At 37.4% G+C, this 13,533-nt stretch overlaps 1 protein-coding gene across 4 annotated transcripts in view; it reads left to right on the top strand.

Moving 5' to 3' along the window:
- Nucleotides 1–13,533, top strand: part of eya2 (EYA transcriptional coactivator and phosphatase 2) — an 88,042-nt gene that overhangs the window by 42,787 nt on the left and 31,722 nt on the right. For 2 of the 4 annotated variants that reach the window (NM_001004558.1, XM_068221702.2), the window contains 5 exon segments: nt 479–594; nt 673–786; nt 8,383–8,459; nt 10,881–11,061; nt 12,818–12,957. In NM_001004558.1, coding sequence (NP_001004558.1) covers nt 492–594; nt 673–786; nt 8,383–8,459; nt 10,881–11,061; nt 12,818–12,957 — 615 coding nt within the window. In that variant the 5' untranslated portion in view covers nt 479–491. 4 annotated transcript variants of the gene reach the window in all.

The raw sequence follows: 13,533 nt of genomic DNA, 5'->3' as shown, positions 1-13,533 counted from the left end.
AGTCCAGAGATTTGGTTCATAAGAATCATTCATTAATGAATCAAGTTGAGTTATTTGTTGGGAGTCAATTGAATATGATTCAGTTGATGATTTGGAATAAATACTACATCCATTAATGATTCTTTTCTTATAGTATCTTTCTCATCAGTCCACTATAGAGATTTGGTTTATAAGAGTCACTCATTTATGAATCAGATTGTGTTGTTGGTGTGTTATTGAGAACAACTTAATACAAATTTTTAATTTATGATCACAAATCAACCACAATCTGACTCATTTGTGATTCAGTTGATGATTCTGATAACATTCTAATTCCTTTAATGATTCTTTTCTTATAGTATATTTCTAATCAGTGCACTACAGAGATTCGGTTCATAAGAGTCATTCATTTCTAATCAGATTGTGTTGTTGGTGTGTTTTATTAAGAACATCTGAATATAAATGTTAAAAAAATATCTTGTCTTCTGTGTTTTCTCAGTCCAGCTGTGCTCATGGCAGCTTACGGACAGACGCAGTACAGCCCGGCGTTACAGCCAGCGGGTCCTTACACACCATACACACATCACACACAGGGATACAGCATGACGTCCTACAGTGAGTGTCCTTAATAGTAGCATCAATAATGCACTGCTGATCTGATTGGGCTGCTGACGGAGTTTCTTTCTCTCTCAGATATTAAAACAGAAGATGGTTTGAGCCATTCACCTGGTCAGAGCAGTTTACTGGGATACACACCAAACTTCAGCGGGACGCCCCCCGGACAGACGCTCTACAGCTACTCACACGGTCAGTAAACGTGTTTATTTGGAAGTGCCACTTCTTACTGTTCAGCTAATGGTTTATCTACATGGTAGTTTAGAATAAACCAAGCAGTGTGAAATCGCAAAGGAGAATTGTGAATATGTATACAGTCAAAGACTATAGAATACACAAGACATGTCACTCGTATAGTTTTGAATGGGGAAAAGTGCAACAGTCAGTATGGTGAATGAAGCCCCGCCTACTAGTACAGGAGCCAATGATCAATCGGTATAGACTGATGATTCTCCGAGGAAAAGCTTGGAGCAGACATGTGCTTTTATGGCAGTTTGGTGGTCAACAAACGCACTGGAATCTCAGCGAATCCTTGCTTCACAGACATAAGAAATATATCCACATACAGCTTGAAATAAGTGCTTTGGTTTTGCAGTCTGTATGAAACGAACACGAGGTACAGTTCATCCTGTCAAACACACAACTACAGCAACTACTTAAACACCCACAAACATTTAAACAAAGAGTGGCTGTCGTTTCTGGAGGAGATTCACCATCAAGACCAAGTTGTGAATTACCTTAGAAAATCAGCACGATCTGACGAAGCATTATCCAGAGCATGATCATGTGCAGACATGTCATAAATGAGGTTGGTGTCGTGATCTCGTTCCTTTCGAGTGCATTTGCGCATTAGCTTGGACAACCTGAAAAGATTTTGTCTGATTTGGATGTTGAGAAATGAAACTTATGAGACAGGTGTTGTTTAAATGTATTGGTGAGTCCAAATATGTAATCGTAAGCTTCGCAAACGGTTTTGGAGAATTTGATGTTTCCCCATTCTGACAGAATGCCGGAGCATATTGCCCGAGAGGCGTTTCAAAGATGGCACCGAGTAAAATGACTTGCCTTAAAGGTACATTGATACAGTCAATATACATGCAGAGACACTTTGGAGATGTTAGTAAAAAGATGCATCTTATCAAAAAACATTTAGCCCCACCCCCTTAGTTACGGTTGCTAAGGCCATATATATGTTGCTTCTGCTGCAAATATGAATGTGAAACATTCAACAGCTGAATTATTATTTGATCATTTAAATTCAGTTTATACAACTATTGAGTAAATAGACATGACAATGATTGGTTTCTCTGGATTTTTACAACTAATATAAATTTATGAATGAATGATTTTTTGCTGTTATTTTATTTTTTCAGTTTTTAATGCTGCATTTATTTGATCAGAATTTATAATAAAATTTTTAGGATTTTTTTTTTAAATGTTACAATTAAAAAAACTTCTATGTGAATATATTTAAAATAAATAATATGATAAAAATAGGGTAAAAACTGCAATATTGTGAAACATTACAATTTACAATACCTTTTCTAAGTGAATACATTTTAAAAGGTAATTTAATAAAAAATAAGGTAAAACATCAATGTTGTGAATTATTATTACAATTTTAAATACATTTTCGAAGTGAATATAATTTAAAATGCAATATTATATTTAAAAAATACTGAATTATAAAGTGAATACATTATAAAAAAAATAATAATGATTGATTCCTGTAAAACAAATGCAATCATTTCTCTCATCTATAGAATCACATAATCCTTCAGAAATCATTTCAATATTTAATTTTTTTCTTTAATTATCATCAACATTAAAAGCAATTTTACTGCTCAACATTTTGTAGAGAAGCTAAATAGAAATTCCAAAAGAACTGCATTTACTAGAAGTTATTTCTGAACATTTTAAATTAACATTTTTAAAATTAATTTAACACATTCTTGCTGAGTAAAAGTATTAATTGTTTTCATAAAGTAAAAGTAAAAAAAAAAAACTTTTAAACCAAGTGCATATCATTATATGATAAAGATAATAAACAGAGGAAAAAAAGCCAGATAAAACACAGACCAACAGTCAATTACAGTTTTAAATCCACATGAACCGGAAGCTGCAGGCATTTTATTTTTGAAGCAGTTCCTAGAAAAACTAAATATTAAATGAGTAAACAGTGGGCGTGGCTTGTTTTTTTTCTACTGCAAGCTGATTGGATGTAGTAAAGTAGGCATTTCATTCAGAAAAATTGAGAAGACTTTGGAAAGAGTTAACACAACCTAACAGACTCCTCCTCCTCCTCACCACTTCTATTTGTTGTCAAAGCTGACAGCTGGAGGGGCGTGGTTAAGTTTGTTAGCCACGCCCAATACCTCAGACAGACCTAATCTAAAAGTTTGACTGAAAACAAACAGGAAGTGCATTTTCAGATTTCAATTAAAGATTACAAGGGGAAACTATTCTTATTTTCTTAATGACATGCAATTATAAATAAACACAAAACAAGCAATGAGAGCTAACAAAATCAATATGGTTAGTTTCAACTTCATGTGTACTTAAACTTCTTTAAGCAACGATATTTAACCACAGACCGAAGTTGTGTATTAAACAAAAATCAACCAGAATTTCAACAATAAATCTTAACAAAGGGTTTTGAACTTCAATGTCGGACGAACACAATCCCCACAAACACACACACACAGATTTTCACGTGCCGTCTACAGTTGGTATCCCCAACACACACACAGACACACACGCACACACACCTGTTCCCCATTATTCGCGGTCTGGCGTCTGGCGTCAGGCATCTCTCAGGAGGTCAGAACCTTTTCCCCGCTCGCGCCGGCCACTGGAGGAGTGTGTTTTTTTGTGTGGAGTGTGTGAGTCGTCGGATCACAGTCAGTCCTTTTTCTGCCCGCGGTCCTGATTTCTCCACCGCAGTGTGAAATTGACCGTTCTCAGTCAAGGTCAAAGGTGAAGTGGCACTAAGCACGTTTTCAGCTTTAAAGGAACACAATCATTTACTAGTCAACATCATTTACTCACCCACATGCCGTCTTTAAACCCCGTATGACGTTTTCTTTCTTTTCATGGAATACAAAAGAGAAGCTTTGATGAAAATTAGTGGTGGTTTTTCTGGGAAGTGAAGACATAGTTGTGTATATTGGCTGTGAACACCGTATAAAGGAGAAAATAAATGTGCTTAATTAAATATACTGTATAAAAGTTTTATCTTAAACTTCAAAGTATTAAAAGTATTACATATTTGGGGAGTTTGAGCAAATCATCTACACTGAAAAAAGGTTTACTGCTAAACTGTTCAGCTTAGTTTGTTTGTTTAAATTCAGCCCAAATAAATCCTTTACAACCACTTAATTTTATATATTCATATATTTATAATTTATTAATATATTTTTAGTGTATTAATAATTTATAATTAATAGCTTTTAGTGTATTAATAATTTATAATTAATTGCTTTTAGTGTATTAATAATTTAAAGTTAATAGCTATTATAAATTATTATAATAATAATGTATAATTAATAGCTTATAATTAATTATAATTTATAATTAATAATACACTATTATTATAAATTATTATTATTATTATTATTAATAGTGTATTAATAATTTATAATTAGTATTAATAATTTATATATTAATAAATAAAATAATAATATTATATTATTAATCAATTATACATTAATTAATAATTTATTAATTAATAGGGTTTTTGAAAATGACCTTTGTATGTAGGGTGTAACACAGCTCTAAGTGAAGTGAAATATCTAGCTAAGGCTTAAATCTGAAAGTACACTTCGTTTAAATCTATTGATTCATCTAGAAAAGAGTCGACTCATAGTGGTTTCAATGAACTGCTGCTGTAACGAGTCTTTAGCCGTGTCGGCGTGATGTCGATATAAAACTTAATCCCCATCCATTTGTTGCGCGTCCAGACCTGGGAAAATTGAAACCCCCAGCCGTGCCCACAAACACTGCAGAAAGAAAAGGAGGAAGACAAACACTCTAGCAGGTCTTAGTTAAATCAAGTCGCATAGATGCTGTGCTCTGAAGTGTGAGGGAAAGTTAGCGTTATTTTCCCTACCCAAAGATAAGGCTGTGAAAAGTTCATGTTTGCAAAAATACCTCAGCATTATAGCCCCAGCCTTGTGCTGTGTTCCTGTCATTGTTCTGACGAGTGCTTCAGCAATCTACACGCTTACAATAGGGGATTCATCTGCCATTTGTTAAGAGAAGGATCGACATGAACTTTATCAGTACACAGTTCATGGATCAGTTTTGTCCTCCATTTCACAAGTGTAAGTAAGTGTGATTAAAATGGCAGCCTTCTTGTTTTCTCTACCTTTCAAATTATGTATTTAATTGTGTTTTGTTACTTGTAACCGCTTGTACTGTATCTGGTTTACTCTTTATATTCTCATACCAGGTCTAAAACCTTGTTGAAAATGCGGCGTGTGTTGCTTTGTTTACGGATATCTATGCATTTGTGAGCTTGCGCTGTTTGCTCGTGCTGTCCTGTGCTGTTTGTCTTTGCTATGGCCACCGTCAGCTGTTCCTCACATGTGCGGCAGTCAAGTTTCAAAATAGTTCAGCTTTTGCCGCTGTGTGGATTAATCCTGAATGTGTCACTGTTTTTGCTTATGGTTAAGAATAGATCAATATGCTGATGTTTAACTGCATTGCTTTAATGCATTCCTGCATTGGGCTCGCACATATACTCTGTATGCACTCTGAATACTTCAACTATGTTGATAAGCCATGGTGGGCATTTCTCTCTGTCTCTGTCTCTTTCAGCAGTATATACTCACATCCAATATCTCGCTTGTCACGGTGGGCATGCATGAAATGTTCCTGAATGAAAGTGAAAGTGCCAAACTGCAGTTAAAGTTGACAAATTACAAAAGAAACGTCAGAAAGGACATGGAACTCATGAGGAAATGTGGATAGCGTGGTGACGCAATGACGTTAGTCAAATTATGTGCAAAATTACCATGTAAAAAAGGATCATGAAAATAACATTTAAAAAGAAACTCATGTAAACACCTTCATCATTCATTCATTCATTTTCTTGTCGGCTTAGTCCCTTTATTAATCCAGGGTCGCCACAGTGGAATGAACCGCCAACTTATCGAGCAAGTTTTTACGCAGCGGATGCCCTTCCAGCCACAACTTATCTCTGGGAAACATCCACACACACACTCATACACTACAGACAATTTAGCCTACCCAGTTCACCTGTACCGCATGTCTTTGGACTGTGGGGGAAACCGGAGCACCTAGCGGAAACTCATGTGATGGCAGGGAGAACATGCAAACTCCACAAAGAAATGCCAACTGAGCCGAGGTTCAAACCAGCGACCTTCTTGCTGTGAGGCAACAGCACTAACTACTGCGCCACTGCCTCACCCCACCTTCATCATATTATTGTCTTATTCAGATTAAGGCAAATAATTCGATTACTGATGTCCATGTAAATGTAGACAATGAGTGATTATCTTAAGCAGTTGATACAATCTATTTCATATTACGGTGATTTACTGTAATTCATAAGCGTCCCGAGACATCATTTACAGTTAAATTGTCTGCTCGTGAAATGGATGGATTTCTAATGGGTCTGGGAAAAGTCTCTCTCCGCGTCTCGTGCTACATCTCGTTTGATTTATAGGCGAATTCCAACAGGAGACCCGCTGTAGCTCGAAATAAATAACTCGTCTCTGGGTGCCAAAGGTCCTCGCGTTTCATCGCCATGGAGAAAATCAGAAACACAGCGACCGCGTCTCTCTTTTGAAGACTCTAGCTTTGCTTCCTGCGAGATTTGGTGCTGCTTTGACAGACTCATTCATCTGAGGCTTCAGAACGAGCGCAAGCGGCAATGTGAAGAGAAAAAGACAGACGCAGGAGAGAACCAGACATGTCTGAGAGTCTGATAACAGAGACGGATTTGCTGTGGGGCTCCAAAATGCCCTTTCTCACCTGAACTGTTTTCACACTCATAAATCAAGCACACTTTCTCTGAGCGAGCGCTTTAAACGTGTCTATATTTCTCCAGTCGTTGCCTGTCGTGTAAATTGCTTCTCAAGTAAATGTACATTGATTTAAGAATGTTTAGATATTTGTCATGGAAAAAAAGACTTGAAAAATAAGTAAAAAGTTTTTGGTCTGACAACCACCAGTGAACCAAGGCACTGCTGCAACTACATGTGGATCTTCTTTAAGTCATTTCAATTTAAAGTGTCAAGTACATTACAGTCTGTAGTTTCATCATTACACAATATAACTACAGAAGACTTAACTTTAAAGACTTTAGCTTTGCTAGCTGCGAGATTTGGTGCTGTTTTGAAAGATTCATTCATCTGGGGCCTCAGAACGGGCGTAAGCGGCAATGTGAAGAGAAAAAAACAGACATAAGAGAGAACCAGACATGTCTGAGAGTCTGATAACAGAAAGACTTGAAAAATAAGTTAGAACTTTTTGGTCAGACAACCATCAGTGAACTAAAGCACTGCTGCAACAACACGTGGGTGCTCTTTAAGTCATTTCAATTTAAAGTAGTAGGGACATTACAGTCTGTAGTTTTATTACACGATGTAACTACAGAAGACTTAGGGTGCTTTCACATCTGTCGTTCGCTTCATTTGGTCCGGACCAAGGGTAATAAATGATACATTGTTGCATCTTCTGCCGTCTTTGGGTCGTTTTCAAACCACACTGCTGGCTTTGGTCCGAACCAGTTGAAACGAACCAAAATGCAGTCATCTGACAAAATCCACATCTCTCATTGGCCAGATGTTGTTGAACATATTTCCTAAACTGCTTATTGATTGGTCAGAATTCACGTGCGGGAAAATGCCAATGAACTACCGCAGGTAAACAAAACCTTTGACTCTGGAGGGACGACTGCGCTGGCTGATTGTATCCCTGCTTTAGACAAACTATACATTACGAAAATAAAGCGCGGCCGCCGCTGGAAAACAGTGTTTAATGCATCGCTCGTCACTTCAGGAGGAGACGTGAATTAATTAAGCTAAACTGCAACATTGTCATCTTGCGGAAATATTACCAACGCCAACGATCCAGCGCTGTCAACAAATATTTTCCTCCATATCCCATAATGCACAGCGCATCGGCCTACGGCAGCTGAATTAGTCCAAAACGAGCAGTGCTTTTTGCGGTTGGACCTGTTTTAGTACGAATCATATTCTCACCTCAAACGAACCGCTCCAGGGTTCGTTTGAAAGCGCACCGAGACCACCTCTTCAAGCAGGTCTCGATACGCTTATTTGGTCCGCTTTTGGTGTGCACTCGAGTACGATTGCTGCATTCTCACCTGCCCAAATGAACCGTACCAAAAGGGGAAACGAACTCTAGTGCGATTCAATCGAACTAAATAAGGCAGGTGTGAAAGCACCCTTAACTTTGAAGACTTTAGCTTTGCTTTCTTTTAGATTTGGTGCTGTTTTTGACTCATTCATCTGAGGCAGAAAAAAACAGATGAAAAAGAGAACCAGACAGGTCTGAGATTCTGATAACAGAGACGGATTTGCTGTGGGCTCCAAAATGCCCTTTCTCACCTGAACTGTTTCATACTCTTAAATCAAGCACACTTTCTCCAAGCGAGCGATTTAAACGTGCCTATATTTCTCCAGTCGCTGCCTGTCGTGTTTCTGGCGTTGTGTTTGTGTTGGATTGAGAGTGTTCGGAGTGTCTTTAACCACAGTCAGCTCTGAGTTTGCTCTTAAACTATCTTCTGTGCTTCTTTTCCAGGCGGCAGCATTTCTTCTGGAATTTTCCAGGGTGCGAACAGCATCACGGGCTCAACGCCGTTCAGTCCAGCGCAGCAGGTGGGTCACATTAAGGGAAGGAAAGTGCATCTCCAAACACCTTTACTAGTGTCCTACAACCACTTCTGACAAAATTATTTGCCGCTCTTCTTTCTTTTTCAAATTTTTTCCAAATGATGTTTGACAGAGCAAGGAATTTTTCGCAGTATTTTATATATATTTTTTCTTCTGGAGAAAGTCCTATTTGTTTTATTTTGGCTGGAATAAAAGCATTTTTTTATTTATTATTTGCCCCTAAAGCAACAGTTTTCTTCAACTGTCTACAGAACAAACCACACTGTTATACAATGACTAGCCTAATTACTCCACCTTTTCTGAATAACCCAGTTAAAACTTTAGGGGCCCTATGATACACCCGGCGCAATGTGGCGCAAGGCCATCGCAATTGTTGTTTGCTAGTTTCAGCTTGGCGCAAGAGTAGTTTTAATGTTTTGCACCATGCTGTTTAAATAGCAAATGCATTTGCGCTCATATGTGCGCCCATAGTTGTTCTGGTCTAAAAAGGAAGGTGTGTTGAGGCGCATTGCTGGGGCGTTGCTATTTTGAGAAACTATAATAGATTTAGACCAAAACAAAGCCGGTCTAAAGTCCAGCGCAGAGTTGTGCCTCGCTTACACACAAGATGTAGAGCAATACACAAATATCTTTACATATGACAAAGAATTAAAATATTAAGGATATATATAGGACATTATAAGGATATATATATATATATATATATATATATATATATATATATATATATATATATATATATATATATATATATATATATATAAATAAAGGATTAAAACATTACAAAACATATTATTTTCTAGCCTACATAAATATAAAAACCATACACTTTGCTTTCTTCATCTCAGGAGGCTTTTTCAGTTAATTCATAACAATTTGCTTTTGTATAATGTTATTATTATTAGCAGTATTATTTATTATATCCATATTTATGTTTGTTTTATTAAATTAGATTTGTCCACCTGTCAGGTTTTAGACCATATGGGGCACAGCATGTGTATTAGGATATAACTCAGGTTTTTGAGCACACTTCGTTATTATTGTTCATTTATTCGTTTGCTGGAAATTAGAACTGAATTTAAAAATAGTTTTAAAGCAAATCTTTGCGCTTAACAAACAAAATTAATTATTTATAGACTAATTGATGTCTGTGCGTACAAGGTTTCCCTATCCACGAGAGCGAAAGTGAAAGTCATTTATCTCTCATTCTCGCGCTGCAGATGCTCTGTTTAACTGTTTTCTTGCTAGTGAAATGTTCAGTTTTTCCACTTCCACTTACTTTACGTCATGTAAATAGCAAATGCGCTTATGGCACGATGAAAGGCTCTTAAAGGGAATGGGAGATGAGACTCTGATTGGTTTATTCTCAAAACACACCTATAACTCATTAAGAAAATAAGCTGAACACTTTTAGATCATGTGCCACTGCCCAAAGTGGATTTTTCCATCCTTAAATTAGCAAAAGTGGATTCTGACAAGCCCTGAAAGCGTTTGCGCCCTGCGTTTTGCGCATGGATCGTCAAAATAGAGCCCTTAATGTCACTTTAAGCTGAATACTAGTATCCTGAAAAATATCTAGTCAAATATTATTTACTGTCATCATGGCAAAGATAAAACAAATCAGTTGTTAGAAATGAGTCATTAAAAGTATCATGTTCTCTAATATGTTAGACTTTGTTTTTCTGAGTTTTTATTGAATTCAGACTTTTTCCTCAGAATAAAACCATATTTATTACAAATTGTGCTTAAATATCTATATATCTAGGGCTGGTCAATGATTGCTCATGATTCATCGCATTCAAAATAAAGGTTTATTTTGACATGATACGCGTGTATGATCAGAGTAAGCGCTCCAGCTTGGTCTCACTCAGATTCACTATATAGTGTTGTAACGACGGGGAGTGACACCAACAACAGAAGTTTGGATCCACGTACAGGTTTATTAGAATTGTCAGGCAAGCAGTGGTCAATACCGGCAAACAGATGTATGAGGGCAATCTAGAGTCGAAGTCAAAACAACAGGCAGTTAGTCAGAGGCAGGCAGCAAACAGCATTAAATAAATTAACAAGGCAAAGGATCAAAAACACGGCAAAGGCAGACAAAGGAAACGTGTTGTAATGTCACTGTGACAGATAACAAGACTCGGCAAACTGAAGGAGTGAATGTGTGGCTTAAATAGTGTGTGTTAATCAGTCTCTGAAAGTCCTCAGGTGTGAATGTAAATCAAGCTAAATGAGAAAGCAGGTGTGTGGGCGAAGACCATGTATGAAGTTGTAGTCCAGGAAAAGTGTAGTTCTAAGTGTGTGTATGTTTACCAGCGACATCTGGTGGTTGTTCGCTGGTGAACATGACAAGTGTATACTATAACAGTCTGAGATGATTGATGATGTCATTGTCTCCATCAGGACTTCTCAACATATTCAAGCTACAGCCAAAGTCAATATTCTCCATACTACAACACACACTACAACAGCCCGTACATCACAGCCAGCAATATCACGCCATCGGCCATCACCACGGCGATACCCTATCAGCACACAGATCACCCCGCTGTATCGACCAATCACAGCCCAGAATCACACACAGGTGAGAAAACAACCAAAACTACATATTTTTTATTGTAATAAATAAATAAAAATAAATATTTTATTATAATATATGACTTAAATATATTGGAAATAGAATAAAGATATTGTGTTTAAAATATATTAATAATTTAGCCAACTTTCACGTAACCAAATAGTGACTCGTATTTGACATAATTATTTGTGATTCAATTTAGTAAGAGGTTTAAAATATGTTGGTTTGGTATTCAGAAATGTGTTGTGTGTGTATGTGTGTTAAATATCTGTATTTGTGCGTGCATGCGTGTTTGTGAATGTGTCTGCTCTGTGTGTATGTGTGTGCTCATGCATGTTTGTGCTTGTTGTTTGTGCGCACTGTGTTGTGTGTGTTTTTGCATGCATGTTTGTACATGTTGTTGTGTTTGTGCTGTGTGTTGTGTGTGTGTTTATGTGCATGCATGCATGTTTAAATGTGTGTATGTTGTGTTTGTGCATTTTTGTGTATGTGTGTGCGCATGAATGTATGTGTGGGCGCATGCATGTTTGTACATGTTGTGTGTGTTTGTGTTTGTGTATGTGTGTGTGTGTGTGCATGCATGTATGTGTATTTTGTGTATGAGTGTGCATGCATGTTTGCACATGTTTGTGCGAGCTGTGTGTTGTGTTTGCATGCATGTTTGTGCATGTTGTGTGTGTGTATACACTGTGTTGTGCATGTGTGTGCATGCATGTTTGCACGTTTATGTGTGCTGTGTGTTGTGTTTGCATGCATGTTTGTGCATGTTGTGTGTGTGCGCTGTATGCTGTATATGTGTGTGTGCATGCATGTTTGTGCATGTTGTGTGTGCGTGCTGTGTGTGTATGTATGTCATAGTTGTATATGTGTGTGTGTATTATTGTGTATGTATGTGTGCATGAATGTTTGTTTGTTGTGTGAATATATGTATGTGTGCGCATGCATGTTTGTACATGTTGTGTGGGTGTACTTGCTGCGCTGTGTGTTTGTGTATGTGTGTCTATATGCATGTTTGTTTGTATATATGTGTATGTTGTGTGTGTGCGCGCGCGCGCGCGCATGCATGTATGTATGCATTTTTGTGTAAGTGTGTGCATGAATCTATGTGTGTGCGCATACATGTTTGTACTTGTTGTGTGTATGGGTATGCATGTGTATTTATGTGTGTGTGTGTGCATTTTTGTGTATGTGTATGCACATAAATGTGTGTGTGCGCATGCATGTTTGTACTTGTGTGCGTGTGCGATTGCATTTGTGCGTTTGTGTATGCACATGAATGTTTGTTTGTTGTGTGTGTGCATATATATGTGTGTGCACATGCATGTTTGTACATGTTGTGTGTGTGTCCTGTGTGTTTGTGTATGTATGTGCATACATTTTTGTATAAATGTGTACGTTGTGTGTGTGCGCGCGCATGCATTCAGGTATGTTCTGTGTGTGCATGCATTTTTGTGCATGTGTGCACATGAATGTTTGTGTGTTGTGTGTGTGCATGTTGTGTGTACGTGTTGTGTGTGTGTGTGTGTTTGCATGAATGTTTGCATAAGTGTATGTTATGTGTGCGCGCATGCGTTTGTGTATATTCTGTGTGTGTGTGCATGCATTTTTGTGTGTTGTGTTTGAGAGTATGCATTGCGTATGTGTGCACATGATTGTTTATGTGTTGTGTGTGCATATGTATGTGTGTGCGCTTGCATGTTTGTGTGCATTCATGTTTGCGTGTTTGTGTGTGTGCATTCATGTTTGTGTGTGTGTGTATCAGCAGAGTACCAGGCTCCCACGAGTCCTCCAACTCCAGGAAAGGATCAGGACGGAGCTCCACCGAGACGCAGTGCGGATGGGAAGCTGAGAGGCCGGAAGCGGGCCAGTGACCCCGTCCCTCCGCTGGACTCGGACATTGAGGTACAGATGCTGCTGCTCACGGTGTCCTTTACACAACGCCTTCATTAACATTCCTGCTCACACACACACACACACACACACACACACAGATCACTTTCACAAGCAGCAGCTCAGTCTGGCAGCTCATTTCAATCTAGAGACACAGACAGGCCATTTAAAGGGACAGTTCACACAAAAAAGTTCATTCACAATTGCATCACTCCACACCTGTATGCCTGTGTTTTTTAAAATGCATGTTTAACAAAATATCTGAATTATTTTTTTATATTCAATTTAATTTAGGTTAATTTGTGTAGCACTTTTTATGTATAACTAATTAAGGAATAATTAATTATTTTAAAATACACATTACTGCATCACAATCAATTTAAGTCAAAGTTACATTAAAATATGTGTTTATACAGTGCTCAGTATATTTGAGTACAGCCCATTTTGAAAATGAATATTTTTATTTATTTCTCAGCGAATATAGGCAATATATTGTGGTGCATTTGAACCATACAGATTTATTAAACAGATATATTTATTCAAATAATATTTTTTTGAAATTTAAAGATAATGCAATTAAACTCAAGC

The sequence above is a fragment of the Danio rerio genome, chromosome 6, assembly GCF_049306965.1.
Source record: "Danio rerio strain Tuebingen ecotype United States chromosome 6, GRCz12tu, whole genome shotgun sequence".
Taxonomy (NCBI): Eukaryota; Metazoa; Chordata; class Actinopteri; order Cypriniformes; family Danionidae; genus Danio; species Danio rerio.
This window is presented reverse-complemented; position numbering and strand designations above follow the sequence as displayed.